The sequence below is a fragment of the Zea mays genome, chromosome 7, assembly GCF_902167145.1.
Source record: "Zea mays cultivar B73 chromosome 7, Zm-B73-REFERENCE-NAM-5.0, whole genome shotgun sequence".
Taxonomy (NCBI): Eukaryota; Viridiplantae; Streptophyta; class Magnoliopsida; order Poales; family Poaceae; genus Zea; species Zea mays.
Window position 1 is genome coordinate 161,434,087 of NC_050102.1, and position 20,092 is coordinate 161,454,178.

Genomic DNA, 20,092 nt, shown 5'->3' on the forward strand with positions numbered 1-20,092 from the left:
CCTTTTCCTCTTTCTCTCTCTTACAACAGGGACCGGGAAAGGGGGATACCCCGAAAAGGATCCTTCTCTGTGAAGAAAACAGGCCCCGAGCCTCCCTACTGATCAGAGGTTCAAAGGCTGGCCCCTCGGAGGGGTTCAACAGCCGCCTCAGAGCGCTTGGGTTCCACGCCCACTACTGGTCAGAGGTTCGAAGGCCGGCCCCTCGGAAGAGTTCAACGGCCGCCTCAGGCCACTCGGGCTCCGCGCCCACTACTGATCAGGGGTTCGTAGGCTGGCCCTCGAAGGGTTCACAGCCGCCTCAGACACAGAGCGAGGGATGACCCTGGGTACGTTCGATACATAACTGAGGCTCGGGCTACGCTCCCGAGGTACCCTAGGACATTTCCGAGACCGGCGGGAACGATCTTGTAATGGAATCCCATCAGAGGGAGGCATCAAGCCCTCTGACCCCGTCGAAAGGGGACCGGGTCTCGCAGATCACCCGCAGGTACTTTTGGAGCGCGCCTTCGGGCCTCTAGCCGACCCCTAACAAATGGGGCACGGGCGTCCACTCAGATTACCCGCCAACAGCTCACCGGAGACACCATGTTCGGCGCCCTCCGAGGGCAACATGGCGCTTCCCCCCCCCCCTCCTCCTTGCGGAAAGGCAACGCAGGGGCGTATGTAAAAAAGTCGAGTCTGTCCTTGACCGTCCTCTCGCCCTGTGCAGAGGCTCGGGGGCTGCTCTCGCAAACCCGGCTCCGGCCAAACCGTTGACAGCGTCAACATACCAGCCCGAGAACTTGGGACCCGACCGTGCACCCGGGCTACGACCAGCTCGCATGAGGGAACGACCAGACCAACCGAAGCATTGCGCAAGGCATTAAGACCTCGGAGGAGTCAAACCACTCCTCCGAGGCCTCGGGGGCTACACCCGGCGGGTGCGCTCGCGCGCACCCACCGGAACAAAACGCAACCGAGAAAGGCTGGTCCCCTTGCAAAAAAGTGCGACAAAAGCCTCCAAGCGAGTATTAACACTCCCTTCGAGGCTCGGGGGCTACTGTCGGGGACCATAATTAGGGGTACCCTCAAGGCTCCTAAATCTCAGCTGGTAACCCCCATCAGCACAAAGCTGCAAAGGCCTGATGGGTGCGACTAAGTCAAGGATCGGTCCATTCGAGGGACGCGATCACGCCTCGCCCGAGCCCAGCCTCGGGCAAGGGCAGCCGACCCCGGAGGATCTACGTCTCGCCCGAGGCCCCCCTCCAGCAACGGACACACCTTCGGCTCGCCCAAGCCCAGTCTTCACCAAGAAGCAACCTTGGCCAAATCGCCACGCCAACCGACCAAATCGCAGGGGCATTTAATGCAAAGGTGGCCTGACACCTTTATCCTGACGCATGCCCTCTAGTCGATAGAGCCAAAGTGACCGCAGTCACTTCGCCGCTCCACTGACCGGTCTGACAAAAGGACAGTGCCGCCTGCGCCGCTCTGACTGTTGTGCCACTCGATAGAGTGAGGCTGACAGCGGCCAAGCTCGGCCCTAGGCGCCATGGGAAACTCCGCTTCGCCCGACCCCATGGCTCGGACTCGGGCTCAGCCCCGGAAGACGGCGAACTCCGCTCCGCCCGACCCCAGGGCTCGGACTCGGGCTCAGCCCCGGAAGACGGCGAACTCCGCTCCGCCCGACCCCAGGGCTCGGACTCGGGCTCAGCCCCGGAAGACGGCGAACTCCGCTCCGCCCGACCCCAGGGCTCGGACTCGGGCTCAGCCCCAGAAGACAACGAACTCCGCTCCGCCCGACCCCAGGGCTCGAACTTGGGCTCAACCCCGAAGAACGACGAACTCTGCTTCGCCCGACCCCAGGGCTCGGACTCAGCCCTGGCCTCAGCCGACGGTCTCCGCCTCGCCCGACCCGGGGGCTCGGACTCGACCTCGGCCTCGGAAGACAGACTCGACCTCGACCTCGGAGGAGCCTCCACATCGCCCAACCCAGGGCACAGACCGACCATGTCAACAGGAGGCGCCATCATTACCCTACCCCAAGCTGACTCAGGCTAAGGGGAACAAGACCGGTGTCCCGTCTGGCTCGCTCCGCCAGACAAGTAATGATGGCGCCCCGCACGCCCTATGATGATGGTGGCTCTCAGCCCCCTTACGGAAGCAAGAGGACGTCAGCAAGGACTCGACAGCCTCGATAGATGTCCTTCCGCCAGGCTCCAGCGCTCCTCCGACGGCCACGACACCACACGAACCGGGTGCCAAAACCTCTCTGGCTGCCACGATGACATGTACTTAGGGCGCTAGCTCTCCTTCGCTAGACACGTTAGCACACTGCTACACCCCCCATTGTACACCTGGATCCTCTCCTTGCGCCTATAAAAGGAAGGACCAGGGCCCTCTTACAGAAGGTTGGCCGCGCGGGGAAGGACGGGACGGCGCTCGCGTGAGGCCGCTCGCTCCCTCCCGCGTGGACGCTTGTAACCCCCTACTACAAGCGCACCCGACCTGGGCGCGGGACAAACACGAAGGCCGCGGGATTCCACCTCTCACGCCCGTCTCCCTCCGGCTGCCTCCCCCCTTCGCGCTCCGTCTCGCGCCGACCCATCTAGGCTGGGGCACGCGGCGACAATTTACTCATCGGTCCAGGGACCCCCGGGGTTCGAAACGCCGACAGTTATTCTGTGGAGAAGGTATATTTTTACTGTGGCGAAAGCGAAGCTATTACAAGAAATTGAAAACGACAAAAAGCACTTAGGCTTTCAATGATTGTTCCTTATTAAAAAGAAAATGATATTGAATGCAAAAACTGCTGCCGAGGTAGTATATTTGTTAGTAAATATGCTTTGATTCTGGCACAGTACTATTGACTGTGCGAGCTTCGGACTCTTCTCTGAAGTCTCGTTGGAGGTGAGTATGCTGACTCCCTTCTGGCTGCTGGCCTCGTTGCATTGGTGGTGGAGGTGGAGGCTGTTGCCAAGATGCCTGAGGTTGGCTTGCCGAAGCAACAAAAGCTACAGGGTGGTTGCCTACATACTCTGGAATATAAGGCGAGTGGTACGAAGCAGTATGCATAACTTGCTTCGGTTGGCTCTGTTGGGCTACAGCTTCTGCTATCTCCTTTTGTTTCTGGATGGTGACATGGCACATCCTGGTGGTGTGGCCCTTGTCCTCACCATAGAATAGGCAATAAATTTTCCTGGGCTGATCCCCAAACCTTCCTTCGAAGCCCCTAGCACCTCTGCCCCTTGGAGCTGGGGGCCGAGGATAGCTCTGCTGCTGTCCCGAAGCCTGGGAGGAATATTGCGGTCTCTGTTGCTGGCTTCCCCCTGTCATCATTCTGAGTGGAATGAATCGATCTGACATGTCTAGGATGAATTCTCCCTCCGAAGCCCTTGGCTATTTCGGAGAACCTGTAAGCTTCCTCCCTTCTCTGTCGAAAGTCATTGTCAGCGCGGATGTATTCATCCATCTTCTGAAGCAGTTTCTCCGGAGTCTGAGGGGGCTTCCTGGCAAAGTATTGGGCTGAAGGTCCCGGCCGAAGCCCCTTAATCATGGCCTCAATGACAATTTCATTGGGCACTGTTGGCGCTTGTGCCCTTAGGCGTAAGAACCTTCGGACATACGCTTGAAGATATTCTTCGTGATCTTGGGTGCACTAGAATAAAGCTTGAGCGGTGACCGGCTTCGTTTGAAACCCTTGGAAACTGGTGATCAGCATATCCTTCAGCTTCTGCCATGATGTGATTGTTCCTGGCCGAAGAGAGGAGTACCAGGTTTGTGCAACATTCTTGACAGCCATGACGAAAGACTTCGCCATGACTGCAGTATTGCCACCATAGGAAGATATTGTTGCTTCGTAGCTCATCAGAAACTGCTTCGGATTTGAGTGTCCGTCGTACATGGGGAGTTGAGGTGGCTTGTAAGACGGAGGCCATGGTGTAGCCCGCAGTTCTGCTGACAGAGGAGAAGCATCATCAAAATCAAAATTTCCATGGTGGAAATTCTCATACCAGTCATCCTCGTTGAAGAAGGCCTCTTGATGAAGCTCTCTGTGCTGAGGCCTTCGGTTCTGCTCATCTTGAGTAAGATGGCGAACTTTTTCAGAGGCTTCGTCTATCTGCCTTTGCAGGTCAGCTAGCCTAGCCATCTTTTCCTTCTTCCTTTGCACCTGCTGATGGAGCATCTCCATATTTCTGATCTCTTGATCCAAGTCGTCCTCCTGAGGCGTTGGACTGGTGGCCTTCCTCTTCTGGCTTCGGGCCTCCCGAAGAGAGAGGGTCTCCTGGTTGGGGTCCAGCGGCTGCAGAGCGGCAGCCCCTGTTGCTGAAGCTTTCTTTGGCGGCATGACGAAGGTCTATGCTTGCCGAAGGTGTTCGAAACTCAAAAAGTGGAAGTGAGTTCACCGGAGGTGGGCGCCAATGTTGGGGACTAGTTCTCAAATGCTTCAAGTTAAGAATAAGGCAACATATAAAGTGTTAAATGTTAAAGTCCTTCGTCCTTTGAAGCATTATCTCCCTTCGGATATAATGAATTCCGGACGAAGGTTATAAAGGACAAACCTTTATAAGCACAATAAATGGTAAAGAAGGGTTCGTATACAAAATATGGAAAATAACATAAACACTTTAAACATTATTATCAACTTATTTTTATTTGCGTTACTATATCAACAATAACAAATTATAAATGTACCTTCGGCTCGAAGGAAAGGAGGGGTACAAGCGTGACGCGAAAGCAAATGCCAAGTCAGCGTGAACAGTACAGGAGCATTGTTCATCTATTTATAGGTACGGGACGCAGCCCATGTAAAATTACACCCATGCCCTTTACATTTGCTAATAACTCTATAATAATTCATCGGGGTCTAAATAACCTTTTCCCTTTTAAGTCGGTTTATTTTTTCTGCTATCACGCCGAAGCTTCCCTGCGTATAGCTTCGGCTCTGCGCTATCCTTCACGTTCTTTGTGCATCTTCATGTTGTGGTTCTGATCTATGTCCGAAGGTACCTGTTTACACATTATACTGCAGAGACATTGTTAAATCATGTTTTTTAGGACATTCGGAAGCCGAAGGCCCCCAACATTATCTAAATGCTTTTTTAAGGGTTTGTAGCTTTAGTTCCACCATTTTATAGAGCTCGGCTCCTAATAACCTATTCCGCAAACTCCACTGAAGTTTTTAAAGCAGAAGCAATCCCAAACATGATCTTAGACTTGTCACATGTATTTGCGTTTATATTTAGAAATTATGATGAAAAGCTACTTTGCAATAAGAGCCTCTAAACATAAGAAATAGTATCACGTGACATTACTGTTAGTTGGATAGCTTGCTTATCTTCTATGCTAAGAATAAAAAGTAAATACATACTGATATAACCTCATCATAGTATGAAGACATACATGATGACTTGCAAAGATATAGCAGGAAATAAACCTTAGCTCGTCATCCAATCACATGGGTCAGCACTCAGCAGGCCTACCACTCTACTATAGGCGTTGCCGCGTTGGTCTCCTTGGTGCGCATACCAAACTGGTGTCAGCCAGCCAGCCCGTTAAACCCCCCGCACCCACCCCACCTCCCCCTGCCGCGGCCGCGCACTCCATTCCCATCGCACCGGCACCGCTCCTCTCCCGGCCTCCCCTTTCCATCTCCTCCACGAAATCTGCGCAGCTCACGCTGACGACACCGACCGACCCCGCAGCTGCCCTCTATCTAGCTGCCCTCCCTCCCATCCAGCAGCCCACCCCCCACCCACCTCGGACCTGCTGCTCCCTCCACTCACCACCCCCGGCCGAGCGAATTGAAGAAGCTCCCCCTCTGAACTGAAGCAATGGCAGGCGGCAATGCCGGTGGCGCCGCTCGAGTCCTGTTCTCCATCCTCGGCCTGGCGCTGGCGCTGCCGCTGCTCGTGGCCGGCGACGACCCGTACCGGTTCTTCACGTGGACGGTGACCTACGGCGACATCTACCCGCTGGGCGTCAAGCAGCAGGTGCGCTAGCCGCTAGCTGCTGCATTAACTACCACTTGTGCTCGTGCGTGGTTCTCTCGCGCGGCGCGGCGAAGGTGGAGCTCGCTGTGGTGAATGGGGTTGGTTTGTTTGCATTGCGTTGCAGGGGATCCTGATCAACAACCAGTTCCCGGGGCCGCAGATCGAGGCCGTCACCAACGACAACCTCATCATCAACGTCTTCAACAAGCTCAACGAGCCGTTCCTCCTCTCCTGGTACGTACCACCAGTCCGCTCTGCAGCTCGCTCGGCCTTGGCTGCGACTGCGACCGTCTTCGGTCCAGTTCTAAGGGTTTTATTTTTGGTGACATGGCATTGGCATCCGCAGCGATTCGGCCATGCCTTTCGATCTAGAGAAAGGTGCATCAACGAGTCCGGCATTTAACCATTTTTTGTGCCCTGATTACGACGATTGACTGATGTTCTTTTGCTTTGTTTGGCGCTACTTAAATGCATAATGTAGTAGTAGTAAAGTACTCCTCCGTATCGCCCCCTCACACAGGCTACAGAGGCCCACGCTCCAGCTGCACTGGCCAAGTGCAGTGGCAGTGCAGTGCTGTGCTGCTCCATTTGAGTGAGCCCGGTCACCGTACCTACCTGTCCATTAAAAAAAACGCGCATGGTTGGCCTCATTCATCATCGGACAAAACCACATCGCCTACCGCGGAATACATGGCCAAGTGCAGTGGCATGTTTTGTTTGGCTTCACCGAGAATATGCTTCTCTGATTCGTGAAAAGAAAAATGTGCTTCGCTGAATTCAGGGCGTGCCTGTATCTGTAGCAGAGTCAATGGGGGCGACGAGATTCAGCGGCAGGATTTGGTTTGGCCACATTCGCCTGTGCTGTAGCGTTGTTTGTTTCATATATAGACAGAACTGGATCGACATAGCATAGCAGCACAGCCATGTGCGCATCTTGAAGCAAGGCGGCGCGTGGGACGGTGGTTCCGTCGTAGGTCGACGTGCCGCCTGCAGATTCGGTGCTTGGCCTTCCTCCCCCGTGACGACCTCGACCTCACGGGGCGGGCCAACTGCTGATCCATCACCTGCTCTGTCTCCTCTCCTCTCTCAGGCTCTCAGCTTACCGTTCGTCGCATTAGGCGGGACAGAGGATTCTACGCTTGTGATTCCAGTAAAAACAAAGCGAAGGTGCACTTTACCCTGCGCCCTGTCGGTGTCGGGCAGTGTCTGTCGGTGCCGTGGACCGGCCGGTTCCGGTGAGCTGCAAGTGCGCCAACGCCGGGCTGATCGAGCTGTGCGCCATTATGTCGTAGCGTTGGGCACGGGCAGGCGTGAGCGTGATGCGTGCGGCCGGCCGGCCGGACTGCATGTGATGTGAAGCACAAGCACCCCATCGGCCACCCCCAGGCCGCAGCTACTTGAACGGACGCGTCACGTGTCAGTGTCACGGGTCGCGCCCAGCTGCCTGCATGCATGCGTGCGTGCGTGCCGGCTCGGCCGTGCAGCGGTGCAGGTGCAGGCGATGGATGGCGAGATGTGAACCGATGGATCGGCCGCTTGTTGGAGTGGAGCCGGATCGCGCGGCCGGTAGGCGCGCGGTTTTTGGCACTAGGGCAGAGAGACGCGACGGGAGCGGGCACATTCAATTCAAGTGGTCACTGTTTACGATTGCGCGTAGGGTAGGGTGTACCACGCATAGTACTGCAGCGTCGCCGTCCTTCAAGCTAGCTAGCTAGTTTAGCACGTAGTACGTACGAGAATAACCAGTGTGTCATTTACACTTTTTTTTTAGTTTCTACACCAGCAGTTCAGAAAATACTGATCGTATTTAACTAGTGTAGACGAGTACTAAGAAAGAACTGCTTGCGTGTGTGACCTGTGATGAAGAAGAGAGAAAAAAAAAACCCGGCGTTCTTTGTTGAATTGCGGCCGACATGCTCAAAATCCCGGTCTGGATTTGGCCCCGGAGATCTGGTTACTTTAGGTCAGGTTTGGTCTACTGTATGTTTCAGATTGTACAGGATTTTAGAATTAAAACTCAGCCCAAGCCCAGAGCGCCAAATACAACATGCCGGTGACCTAGGCCCGAGCCCAAACGTCAAGACCAGTCGGGTTTTAGCTCTCCGGCTTTGTTCGCGTGACAAATTTTTTTACACGGTGATACCACGAATATTTAGGTCTAGTTTGGAACCTCATTTTTCCATGGGATTTTCGTTTTCCCAAGTTAATTTAGTTCATTTTTTCTTGAGAAAACAAAAATTCTATGAGAAAATAGAGTTCCCAAACTAGTCTTTGTGGAGGATGTTTCTTCCCTAATCCCTATCCTGTTCTCCACTGGATAAATCCTCATCAGGAATCTCCATCCTCTCTTTAAGTTATAATCAGATTATATTTCCTTTGTTATTAATGCAAAATATTGTCACTTATACACATTATAAAATATAAGAAATTATTATATATATATATTTGTATAGCAAGTGATCTCCTGACAATGTGATTATTTTTTTATCATTAACTATTATATGAATTAACTATTATATGAAAACATGATGAAACGTAAGTTTAATTTTTTCTCATCCATGTCTGATCCGCGCGCGTCTGATCTGCTCGCCGTAGTGACTAATGTGACTGACGCGCGTTGCTGCGCCGACACTGACACCGTGCAGGAGCGGGCTCCAGCAGCGGCGGAACTCGTTCGAGGACGGCGTGGCCGGGACGACGTGCCCGATCCCGCCGGGCTCCAACTTCACCTACATCATGCAGGCCAAGGACCAGATCGGCACCTACTACTACTTCCCATCGCTGGCCTTCCACAAGGCCGCCGGCGGGTTCGGCGGCATCCGCGTGCTCAGCCGCCCGCAGATCCCCGTCCCGTTCCCGCCGCCGGCCGCCGACTACACCGTCCTCATCGGCGACTGGTACAAGGCCAACCACACCGTACGTCGTCGATCGTCGTCGCCCGCCTCATCGTCAGAGACCTTGCTTCGCTCTGCATGCATTCTGACAGCTTACGTTACGACCAACTTGTTCTTGGACGGACGGACGGACAGGACTTGCGGTACGTGCTCGACAGCGGCGTGGCGCTCGGGTTCCCTGACGGGCTGCTCATCAACGGCCGGGGCCTGAATGGCTACACCTTCAACGTTCAGCCCGGTGAGTCGTAGTAGCTACGACAGACTGAACAGCACGAACAATGCTGAAGCTCCGACGAACTATATTATATCACTGCAGGCCGGACGTACCGGTTCCGGATCACCAACGTGGGGCTGGCCACGTCCCTCAACATCCGGTTCCAGGGGCACACCATGAAGCTGGTGGAGGTGGAGGGCTCGCACACCATGCAGACCACCTACTCGTCCCTGGACGTGCACCTGGGCCAGTCCTACTCCGTGCTGCTCACCGCCGACCAGCCGGGCTACGACTACGCCGTCGTCGTCTCCACGCGCTTCACGAGCCGGATCATCTCCACCACGGCGGTCCTGCGCTACGCCAACTCCGCCGGCAGGGCGCCGGGTCCCCTCCCCGGTGGCCCCACCATCCAGATCGACTGGTCGCTCAACCAGGCCCGCTCGGTCCGGTGGAACCTGACGGCCAGCGGGCCGCGGCCCAACCCGCAGGGGTCGTACCACTACGGCCTGGTGCCGGTGACCCGGACCATCCGCCTGGCCAACTCGGCGGCGACCATCGGCGGGAAGCGGCGCTACGCGGTGAACGGCGCGTCGTACGTGGGCCCCGACACCCCGCTCAAGGTCGCAGACTACTACAAGATCGGCGGCGTCTTCTCCGTGGGCACCATCGCCGACAGCCCCCCCGCCTACGGCGGCGCCGCCTACCTGCGGACGTCGGTCATGGGCGCCAGCTACAGGGACTACGTCGAGGTCGTGTTCGAGAACGGCGAGGACGAGGTGCAGTCGTGGCACATCGACGGATACGCCTTCTGGGTCGTCGGGTGCGTGCCTAGCTAGCTATGAAACGTTGCGATCTCAATCCTTGGTTAACTGATGACCGGATGTCGTCGATTTGTGCGCAGGATGGATGGAGGGAAATGGTCGTCGGCAAGCAGGCAGGGCTACAACCTGAGGGACGGCGTTTCGCGGTACACTGTTCAGGTATGATGCTTGTGCTATCTTCTGACGCGGCGCTATGCAATTGCAAGCTGAAAATGATTGTGATATTCTTTTTCTTGAGCCGGCTTATGACTCCGTCAGAGTATTTCCATTACAAGTCAGTGGCGCACTCACTCTAGACTCTAGAGGCGTGGCGCATACAGTACACACCAGTAGGCAGTAGCATGGCACAGCTCGCACATCCAAAAATGCCCATTCAGCCGCCATGCTGCAGGCTAGGATAAGGTCTTTTTAGAAACGATGGGGGTGATCGGTTGCGTCAGGAAAGGCATCGTAGCGTCGTACTCGGAAGCTATGGACTCTGCTTTCACTTGCCTACAGATTTGAAGTGGCTATCACCAGCATCTCACTGCCGTGGCGACTTGTTCTCCAGGAAATAAATCCACTACCATGTTGAAGCACTAACCGAGTGACTTTGCTTTTGCAAGTGCTCCTAAAATGACACACACCTGCATTTCTCCTTTTTTTTTTTCTTCTTCTCCTGACACAACTGGTATTGTTTCATCCTGCAGCATCAAATAAAACCCATAAGGGTTGATTTGGTGACAAGAGGATCACAGAGAGATTAGAGGGGATTGGAGGGAGAAATGAACTAATTTCCCCCTCCAATCCCCACGTGATCTCTAGTCACCAAATCAGTCTTAAATAGTTCTACCCTTATACTGTCCTAAAATGTACTCCTTCTGTTGTTTTTTATCTGTCACGTTTTAGTTCAAAAATAAATTGGCAATCGATAAATATTCGAGAACGGTGGTATAGTGAATTTTACACGAGGTCTCGACTAATTCTTCCACCTCTGCGATTGTTTGTTTCCATCAGGTGTACCCCAGATCGTGGACGGCGATTTACATGCCCCTGGACAACGTGGGCATGTGGAACGTCCGGTCGGAGAACTGGGCCAGGCAGTACCTGGGGCAGCAGTTCTACCTCCGCGTCTGGACGCCGTCCACGTCGTTGCGCGACGAGTACCCCATCCCCAAGAACGCGCTCCTGTGCGGCCGGGCGGCCGGACGCCGGACCAGGCCGCTGTGAGAGTGACACTGCCGCCGGATCATTCACAGCTTTTGTCATGAGAGGATGACACACTATTGGTTTGGTCTTTGGAGAAGAGCAGGAACATACACAAGTTTATATACCCTCAACTGAAGGGAGGTTCAGAGGAACGAAAGTGTTGCTTGCCGATTTTTTTTCATTTTAGTTTTTTTTTCCCTTTAAAGTTTCATATTTACGTCTCTGCTGAACTAAAACCGTGTTGGAATTTCTGGGTCAACACTATAACTTATACTCCCTCCGTCCCAACATAGTATTTGTTTTAGAGTGTTAACGGATTCATACAATATTTGATGTATGTGTATCATACATGTGTCTAGATTTACCGTTATCTATTTAAATATGGACAAAAAGAAAATAAAAAACTAAAACAAACTATATAATGGGATAGAGGGAGTAACACCGATGTTACACGACTCAATGCCATAGGTCATGACATCGAGATATTACACTATAAATAGTATATATGCAACATGAGCCAGAATCTCAGCATCATGGCTCATAGCTAAGGTTGGCACCACGAAACTTGTCACTAAGGTTTCAACCTTATAGCCATAACATCTCATTTCTCTCGTCATGTTCTCTCTATTCGAGCTCACCGACGCACCTGATCCGCTCCCACGACACCGCCTCCTCAACCATCACCACTCGCTAATCGTGCATTCGCTGACCGCGCCTCATTTCCCACCTGACACAACACACATCGCTGTTACGACGGGCCTAGGGATGGTAGCGATAAGATACTCGGTGGGTACACAACACCATACTCATATCCACTAAAGGGAAAAAAATACCCCACTACACATCCATTACCCATCATGGTTACAAAATTACCGTAAACCCATCGATACTTCAATAGACATTATCATTTTAATAGCAAAAGTGCCAAATACAAAACATTGAAGCCCTATATCCCATCAATAACAAAAGATACTGAACATCATATTATCTTTGTGTCCAACATGGCGAATTCATCGAACCCAACGTAATTTTATCACAAGTTCAGCAACATTCAATATTAAATGGTAGCATCATGCCATCAAATCACACAAAACTTAGCACCCATAGCCCAAAATAGAGTTCTCAACAACAACATACAACATTAGGATAGTTATCTAATTAATATTTAAAGAACTTAAGGGGTGTCCTTCATTCCTTCTCTTCCAGTTTTATATGGATTATTTCTAATAATCCTGACACATATGACATATGTTAGCGGGTTCTCCATTGGGTAGCGAGTATGAGGCAAGAGAGAACATATTCGTACCCACCATACTCGGTAGGTATAATAAAGTGCTCAATAAAATACTCGTGAACATCAAAATTTTCCCTACCTAGGCCCTAATGGGGAATTTTGTCCATCGTGTATCGAGTTTCGGGTACCCATAGAGGCGGGCCTCCTGTGGCTGGTCCCGCTATCTAGGGCCCCAGGCCTCCTTGCACGACTCACTCGCATCCTCCCTCCATGGTCACGATGTCGAGCCGTCCTCCCTCCCCGGCTACGACACCCACTCCTAGTAGGAAGGCTAGTTTTTTATGCATTAATAACTTAGTTAGTAACATATAGTAAAACAATTAGTAATTTACTTAGTTAAGTAGTTACTGGTGGTCTTGGTCTCTTAGTTAGCTAGTTAGTAGTAGATAGTTATTATTCACTAATGTAGGTTGTTTAAGTCAATTAGTAATCCTAAATATAACCACTAACGTTATAACCAAATCATAAAAAAACATGCACTCACATGTACGCATACAAATTGAGGGCAAAAACTAAAATGTGTTTGTAAACATAACATATATATCAAAACAACTTTGATTATACACCAAAATCAAAATTGATTTAGCCCATGTCTACCTAGAAAACTAGAGTTTCCAAACACACCGAACATAGACCAAATCAACACATATAAATTGAGAAAAGGGAGAATATCTTGCTCTCAAAGATCTATATATCAAATACAAGCTTCTAGGGTTCAATCAATAGATTGAAGAAGGTTGGAATGATTGGAAGATAAAGACAGATGAGAAACATATGAGGGTTTAGGGTAGCCTTGGCGTAGGAACTTACTAAATTTGTTTAAATTAGAGCTCAACACCGTAGCTCGTGGAGCCAAGGTTAGCATGAAGATCTGTGGCACTGACCTCGGCGCCACGAGCTATGATGTTGTGCCACATCAAGGCCACGATGATGTCCATGCTATTTCTGGTATGATATTGTGGTGCAATGATCTAAGACATCGAGTCATGTAACATCAATGTCTTAGATCACGGTGACGACCTCTAGGATTCTTTTAGTTCCATCATGGGTGCAACGTGAAATTGTATTAAAAAGACTACAATAAAAAAAATCTGAGTTACAAAAGGGAAAAGCCTGGCTATCTCAGATTAATTAGGTCGCATAAATAATGCTATTAGTGCTGAACTATGTCTGCATTTGTTCTTAATTTGATATGACCCCTTCTGTTTAGTTTTCTACAACATAATTGTTCTCACTTGTTGGGACCTAATTATGTTTATAGTTTCTAGGTGATAATATGATTTATAGGAACACCATAATATTTTGTGTCATAAGATATATGGTTTGCATTGATTTTAATTATAGTATTTGGATAACATGGTGTTTTTAGAGTATTGAAAACTTCATTTCAATACAAACATTATTAACATATGAGGGTTTAGGGTAGCCTTGGCGTAGGAACTTACTAAATTTGTTTAAATTAGAGCTCAACACCGTAGCTCGTGGAGCCAAGGTTAGCATGAAGATCTGTGGCACTGACCTCGGCGCCACGAGCTATGATGTTGTGCCACATCAAGGCCACGATGATGTCCACACTATTTTTGGTATGATACTGTGGTGCAATGACCTATGACAGCAAGCCATGTAACATCAGTGTCTTAGATCACAGTGATGACATCTAGGATTCTTTTAGTTCCATCAAGAGTGCAACGTGAAATTGTATTAAAAAGACTACAATAAAAAATTGAGTTACAAAAGGGAAAAGCCTAGCTATCTCAGATTAATTAGGCCGCATAAATACTGCTATTAGTGCTGAACTATGTCTACATCTGTCCTTGGTTTGATATGATCCCTTCTGTTTATTTTTCTGCAACATAATTGTTCTCACTTGTTGGAACCTATTTGGAAGTAAATTATGATTATAGTTTCTAGGTGATACTATGATTTATAGGAACACCATAATATTTTGTGTCATAAGGTGTATGGTTTGCATTGATTTTAATTATAGTATTTTGCATAACATGGTGTTTTTAGAGTATTGAAAACTTCATTTCATTATGAAGTTTTTATTTTTCTGAGGCAATATAAAGTTTTTATAATATGGCTAGCTTTTACATAAATACTATGGTATAATGTTATACTCAAATAGTAGCTAGTATTTTTTTAGTTGGCTAAACTATGATACTACCGTGATAATTATAAAGTGCAGTTGTAAAATCATAATTTTAACAAACATTATTACCATCTGCCAAGCTTTTATAATGGAGGTAGAGTCGTGTGACACTTTGCTACACTGCTCAGATCTCCTTATTAAAGTATCACATGGTTGGATCATGTCCGACTTCAATTACATGTTCTCACTGCTGTCACATGCTTATACAAGAGTGGTTACCTTTATATTTAATTTTAAATAAAAAATATTTTAGCTCTTCTAATTCTCTCCAGTCTTCGCGCTCCCAAACTAGTCCGAAGAGATGGAAAGATTTTGGGAGGAGTTTCGAAAAATTACCAACACAATATGTGCGGGTTCGAGTTGAGCCATTCGCTTTCGCTGAGACTGGAACTTCACTGCTCGGTTCGTGGTGAAATCTTCCAGAATTCCCGGCCGTTAAAATTTGGTCGCTGATTGACTCTGTCTATCGCGCACACGGTTCTGTCGGTGATTATTGTCGTACCTTGACTAAAAAGGGTGTAGCAGATGATCAGCCGGGAAGAGGTCCCAGATGGAGTCCTGAGCAGTGAAGAAAGCTTGTACGTGCTCGCGTGACACGAAACCGAGGAATTTTACATGAGCAGAGAAATGTTCAAATGGCATCGTGATTGCAGCGCGAAAGCGACGCTGTGATCTCAACGGCTCCGTAAACAAACACACACACACACACACCACGGAAAGCTATGCCATTTTCTTCTACAAGCATGTGTAGCCAAGTTACAAAAGACAAATGGCGTACTTTCTAAACACGAGTATATCCATCAACGAAAGACAAACCACGTCTTTTTTGGTTGCATAGTGTGTGTGTAGTATACGGCCTGAGATCCCGATGCGTCTTTGACGTCTTCGTAATTCATACACCATGAAACTTCCCTCGTGCCAGATACATCGCCATCATCAGCTGCTGACCCCTTCAAAGTGATAGTGCCCTATAAATATACCAGATCAAGCAAGGACACGGTAGAAAAACAGCTCAAAAAACTCACACAAGCCATGCCCATGTCCACGATGCCACCACCACCGCCGCCCCATCACAGCCCAGCCATCCAACGGCCGAGCACGACCGGATCGGACGTGCCCCTGAATTTCCACCGCTGCCACTACCAAATCCCGTTTTTTAAAATCAAAATACAAGGCTCCCTTCTTCCAGTCCCCCGTGCTCCGGCTCCCCTTCCTCCGCATGTTCCCACCTCCTGCGCGGCCCCGGGTCACTGCCAGGTAGGCCACACCATGCAGCCGCCGCAGTCGCTGGTGTCCCGCGCGCGCACCGCGATCCACTCCGCCGCCGCCCGCGTGCTCACCGACATCAAGGCCGACCTCCGAGGTACGTGTGCCGTCGGCGCGGGGTCCTCGCGCTCGCTGTTCGCTCTCGCTTCCGAATCTGATGAGCTCCCGGGCGGGGGATGGGGTGGGATCGGTTGTGGTGGGTGGGGGCGCAGATGCCGAAGGATCCGGCGGGCGTAGCCGGGCGCCGTCGCCGAGGACGTCTCTGGATCGGGAGGCCGCCGAAGCGAGCGCCACGGGGCGGGAGCCGGACGTGAAGCCGCCGTCGCCGCGTGATGAGGTACGGGGTTCTTGTCGTTCTACTCCTCCAACTGGGTGCTGCTCCATTCAGTCCGGTGCTCGCGCGGGTTGGTGGTAATGGTGCTGAATCCGAGCAGTTGAGCTGATTGTGACGGAGAGATTGGTGAATTGATGTCGACTTGTGGTGGAAGTGGTTGCTGTTCCAGGCAGTTGAACTGCTATTGGCTTGTGTGCTTCTCTGTTCTCACAGTGTGGCTCAGCAGAATCGTGAAGCTCTGGATTCAAGCTTTGCGGAGGCTTGTTAGAAAATCAAGGCCTTTCAGTTAGTAGTAGTTACCCTGTCACTTCTTTGTTGGGCTTTGTCAATGCTCCAGGGTGTAGATTCCATGGAAGCATATGGCTGTGTGTGCTGAGCCTCCCCTGAGCAATTTTTTTATGACGAACTGGGGCAGTTGGGTGTGTTAAACACAGCCAAATGGAGCATTCGGTTCTGGTGGATTGGACTGGATATTGAGTTTGCGGGAGCTGTTAGGGACAATATTCATAATTCTGCAGTTAGTATCGAAACCCCCTTTTTTTTGTTAAGTACACAAAAGGCCTCTTTGTTGGATGCTTAAATTCTCTATTTCATTTCATTTCTTGTTATAAGCACAATTGGCTATTTAATCAGCTGGATCTTCACGTATGCTACTCAAAACTTCGTGGTCCCAGGTCCTAGAAATAAGCCCCCCAGAGAACGAGGATTCCTCAAGCATACCAACTGAATCAACCTGTTCAACAAAACTGACCTTTCCTCCAGCTTCAATAGTTAAACAACTGGTGTCTGCCATTGAGTAAGTTCATGTTCCTTAGCAAGCATTGCAGTGCACCTCATCCAGCATAATATTCAAAATATATGGAACTGTTTAAAACAAGCTAAATTATCATTTTTTTTCATTCCTACAATAATACCATTTGTCCATTTTTTTAAGGGTAAGAGTACATTCAGTTCTGCAAGCAAAGTTGCATCATTTGGAGATTCACATGTCATATAAACTTCCTATTTATATGAGTGGATTCATTTTGGCAATTTTTAATATTTTGTATATGAAATGTACAAATCATGTCGTGCTCTTGTAGAAATGGGAAAAGTTTCAAGTCAATGAGTGATATGAGGTATACTGGAGAACAATTGCTGAAAGATAAGGGAGGTTTGAGCTTGTCTGTTGTTAAATCACTTGTTCGACGTGACAAGGAAGAAAGATCGAGCTCCGATTTTTTTGGTGATGAAGAAACTCAATCTTTGATGTACTCCTTGTTCAAATTAGGTATGCTTTAATCTTTGATGTACTCCTTGTTCAAATTAGGTATGCTTTATTCAATGTGCTGAGGGTTTTACTTTGCATTGTCATTTGAAATTGTGAAATACAATTTTCTTATCAGAGGAACAGTTTTCCTTCGAAGCAAGTCAATGTTTCCCTGAATTGGTTCATTCAAGATCTGTGTCCAAGGATCTACATGGTGCACCACCTGGAAGTTTTATTCACCATTTAGCAGTGGTTATTGGCAGCATTAGTTCTGTGCACAAGATGGCATTTTTTTGGCAGTCAGTTGTTCTTGAGGTGGGTAGTATTTAGGTAAATTGCTCCTCATAAGTTAGACAACTACCTTGCAATTAGTGTATCTTGGATATAACATTCAGAAAGACTACTTTGTCAGGATGTTTCTTGGTAATACTAAACTAGGTATAAGGTCATTAGTCATTACATATGACAGCACTAATTTAGTAGATACGAATAATCAATAAAATGTAAACACAATTGTTTTTTCTACATGCAGTTGAGGAAACTATGGTCTGATTGGCAACCTGTGCCTCGTATGCCACTGGAGGTTGCTCCAGATTTGAATTCTTGTTTACTACATCAGGAAATCCAAGTTGTAAATTGCTGCATTGCCAGGAAAAAAAGAAGAAAAGCAGCTAAGGAGTCACTGGATTCCTTGCTAAATCAGGCAAGTATTGGTAAATCAGAACCCAGGTTGTCAGAAGCGAAGTTTCCTGACAGCGAGATGTATGCAAGAGATAATACTGGTGATTATGTCCTTCGACTTGGTGCTGACCAGTCATCTGAGAACTTAACATTGCTGGAAACTGGTGAGCCTATCTATTCCCCGACACTGCAGGTAAGGTGTTCTGTTGCTTTTCCAGACTTAAAGAGTTCATCTTTTTATATGCTTCCTTTCTTATTTCTGAATCTGCCATAACCTATCTTCAGGAAGGCCCCATCATGACAGCAGAGCTTATAAAAGAAACAGAGGAGCTAGTCTTACGGACAGGAAGGTACATTGACTTCTTTTATGTACTACTGTACTTCTGGATTCTGGAATGCCACTAGTTAAATATTTATCCCCATAACATATTTCAGTTTTTGTTTGTGTGTCATTGGTAACTGCTTCCTTTTGCAAATCTGATCCTTGTGTGATGATGTCCTATATCTACATTTCTGTCAATGCAATTCTTATACTTGCTAAGTAATAAAACAGTTTTTGTGATGCTTTTTTTTATTATTTCTCAGTCTTGGTGCTGGATGCTCTCAACTTCTATCAGATATGCAGGCTTTCAAGGCAAGTTTAAAGCTGTTCTTCTCAGAGAATACAATGCTATTAAACTGAACTTCCTAAACAAGCAATTTCTTTTTCATTACAGGCAGCAAATCCTGGTTGTGTCCTGGAAGACTTTGTTAGATGGCACTCTCCACCCGATTGGTCTGAGGATTGTGCTGCAAACAGTACCACAGTTGGGGAAGGCTCATCTAGACGTGGGCGGTTAAGTGATAGGATGCAAACAAAAGGTGATAACTGATAACTATCTCTTCTGCATGCGCCGAGATAAGCTACCATGTATCCAAGCATTTTAATCTGATGTGCTGTGGTTATCTAGAAGGTAACTTGTGGAAGGAACTGTGGGAGGCTGCAAAACCTATACCTGCTGTTGAACAAACTCCTATATATGATGAAGATTTAGCTGTGTGAGTAGAGAACAGATTGACTAGTTACTGTGTTGAATCTTGACGCCTGTCATAAATTATAATCGAACAATATAACCTTGCAGGGAGAGCATCTTTGATGCTTTGGAGGTTATTGAGCCATCAAAACTGTTTGAGCAGCTACTTGGCGTCATTGTAAGTTCAATAATGCCACCCCCCCTTTTTTTTGTCTAACTTTTTAGCTAGCTGACCTTATTTATCTTACGACACATGTTATCACCTTACTGATTTCTATTTGTGAATACCAGCTTTCTGTATGCTTTGTGGCAGCAGAATCAGTTTTAGCAGCAGATAGCAATCTGTCAAAATTATTCTACGATTGCAAGGACTACATAATTGGCGTTTACCACAATGACATGTCAAAAGATGAGCTAGATGAGATGTACAAGGTATTCTTCTTTTATCTATCCATCCAGAAATTGTGATACTGCAGTTGGAGTCTAGCATGACACACTGATGGCACGCCAGGTGTACGAGACGATGGAAGCCATAGTAACCCACCCTGAAGAAGCTCTCCAGATCATGGAGCAACCTGATGAGAAGTCTGTTGACAATAAAAACCGCTTCACGCTGAAGCTCAACTTTATGGCCAAAGATCGCCCGCCGCTCTGGAAGCGCACGACAAAGGACGACAAGATTTCTCAAAAGGTCGAGAAGAATACGTCAGAGGAAAAGAACACGAAGATATTCTCCAACCTTTTTGACAAGAAGGTCAGCATATTTTCAAAGAAGAATGTGAGATCGTCGGAGGTGCCACCGGCATCCACTTCATCTTCTTCGCCAGGGCCATTTGACGAGAGTGAGTGGACGATTTTGTAGTTGGAACTCCTGTATTGTTTCTTTTGTACAACATGTAGAGGGGGGGGTGCCCCGGAGATGTCGGGAATAATCTTAAGCTGTACATATTCAGTCTAATTCATTGAACATTTTGAAATAAATTGAAAATATAAAAATTCCATGTGGTCTGAGCA

General features: G+C 48.7%; 2 protein-coding genes across 3 annotated transcripts; both read left to right on the forward strand.

Annotated features, from left to right (window-relative positions):
- Positions 1–5,571: 5,571 nt before the first annotated feature.
- LOC100285637 (L-ascorbate oxidase) lies at positions 5,572–11,402 on the forward strand. The gene is made up of 7 exons (NM_001158528.2): positions 5,572–5,972; positions 6,097–6,206; positions 8,618–8,888; positions 9,002–9,104; positions 9,183–9,900; positions 9,982–10,060; positions 10,898–11,402. Exons 1-7 carry the CDS (start codon positions 5,814–5,816, stop codon positions 11,108–11,110), a joined length of 1,653 nt encoding a protein of 550 aa, NP_001152000.2. The 5' UTR covers positions 5,572–5,813; the 3' UTR covers positions 11,111–11,402.
- A 4,135-nt stretch (positions 11,403–15,537) lies between these two features.
- LOC103633215 (rab3 GTPase-activating protein catalytic subunit) lies at positions 15,538–20,092 on the forward strand. 2 transcript variants are annotated; one of them, XM_008654908.4, is made up of 13 exons: positions 15,538–15,898; positions 16,014–16,138; positions 16,810–16,931; positions 17,218–17,405; positions 17,521–17,699; positions 17,917–18,258; positions 18,351–18,415; positions 18,651–18,699; positions 18,782–18,926; positions 19,016–19,103; positions 19,187–19,256; positions 19,370–19,510; positions 19,590–20,092. In XM_008654908.4, exons 1-13 carry the CDS (start codon positions 15,568–15,570, stop codon positions 19,938–19,940), a joined length of 2,196 nt encoding a protein of 731 aa, XP_008653130.3. In that variant the 5' UTR covers positions 15,538–15,567; the 3' UTR covers positions 19,941–20,092. The 2 variants fall into 2 exon arrangements, with proteins under 2 accessions (XP_008653130.3, XP_008653131.3); XM_008654909.3 differs by having other exon boundaries at positions 19,019–19,103.

Excerpts from the sequence above, each read along its gene's own strand:
- LOC100285637 (NM_001158528.2), top strand. The coding sequence starts at position 5,814 with ATGGCAGGCGGCAATGCCGGTGGCGCCGCTCGAGTCCTGTTCTCCATC. Across the intron at positions 5,973-6,096 it reads CGCTGGGCGTCAAGCAGCAG|GGGATCCTGATCAACAACCA; the intron begins GTGCGCTAGCCG and ends ATTGCGTTGCAG. Across the intron at positions 8,889-9,001 it reads GGTACAAGGCCAACCACACC|GACTTGCGGTACGTGCTCGA; the intron begins GTACGTCGTCGA and ends ACGGACGGACAG.
- LOC103633215 (XM_008654908.4), top strand. The coding sequence starts at position 15,568 with ATGCCCATGTCCACGATGCCACCACCACCGCCGCCCCATCACAGCCCA. Across the intron at positions 15,899-16,013 it reads CATCAAGGCCGACCTCCGAG|ATGCCGAAGGATCCGGCGGG; the intron begins GTACGTGTGCCG and ends GTGGGGGCGCAG. Across the intron at positions 18,927-19,015 it reads TGATAGGATGCAAACAAAAG|AAGGTAACTTGTGGAAGGAA; the intron begins GTGATAACTGAT and ends GTGGTTATCTAG.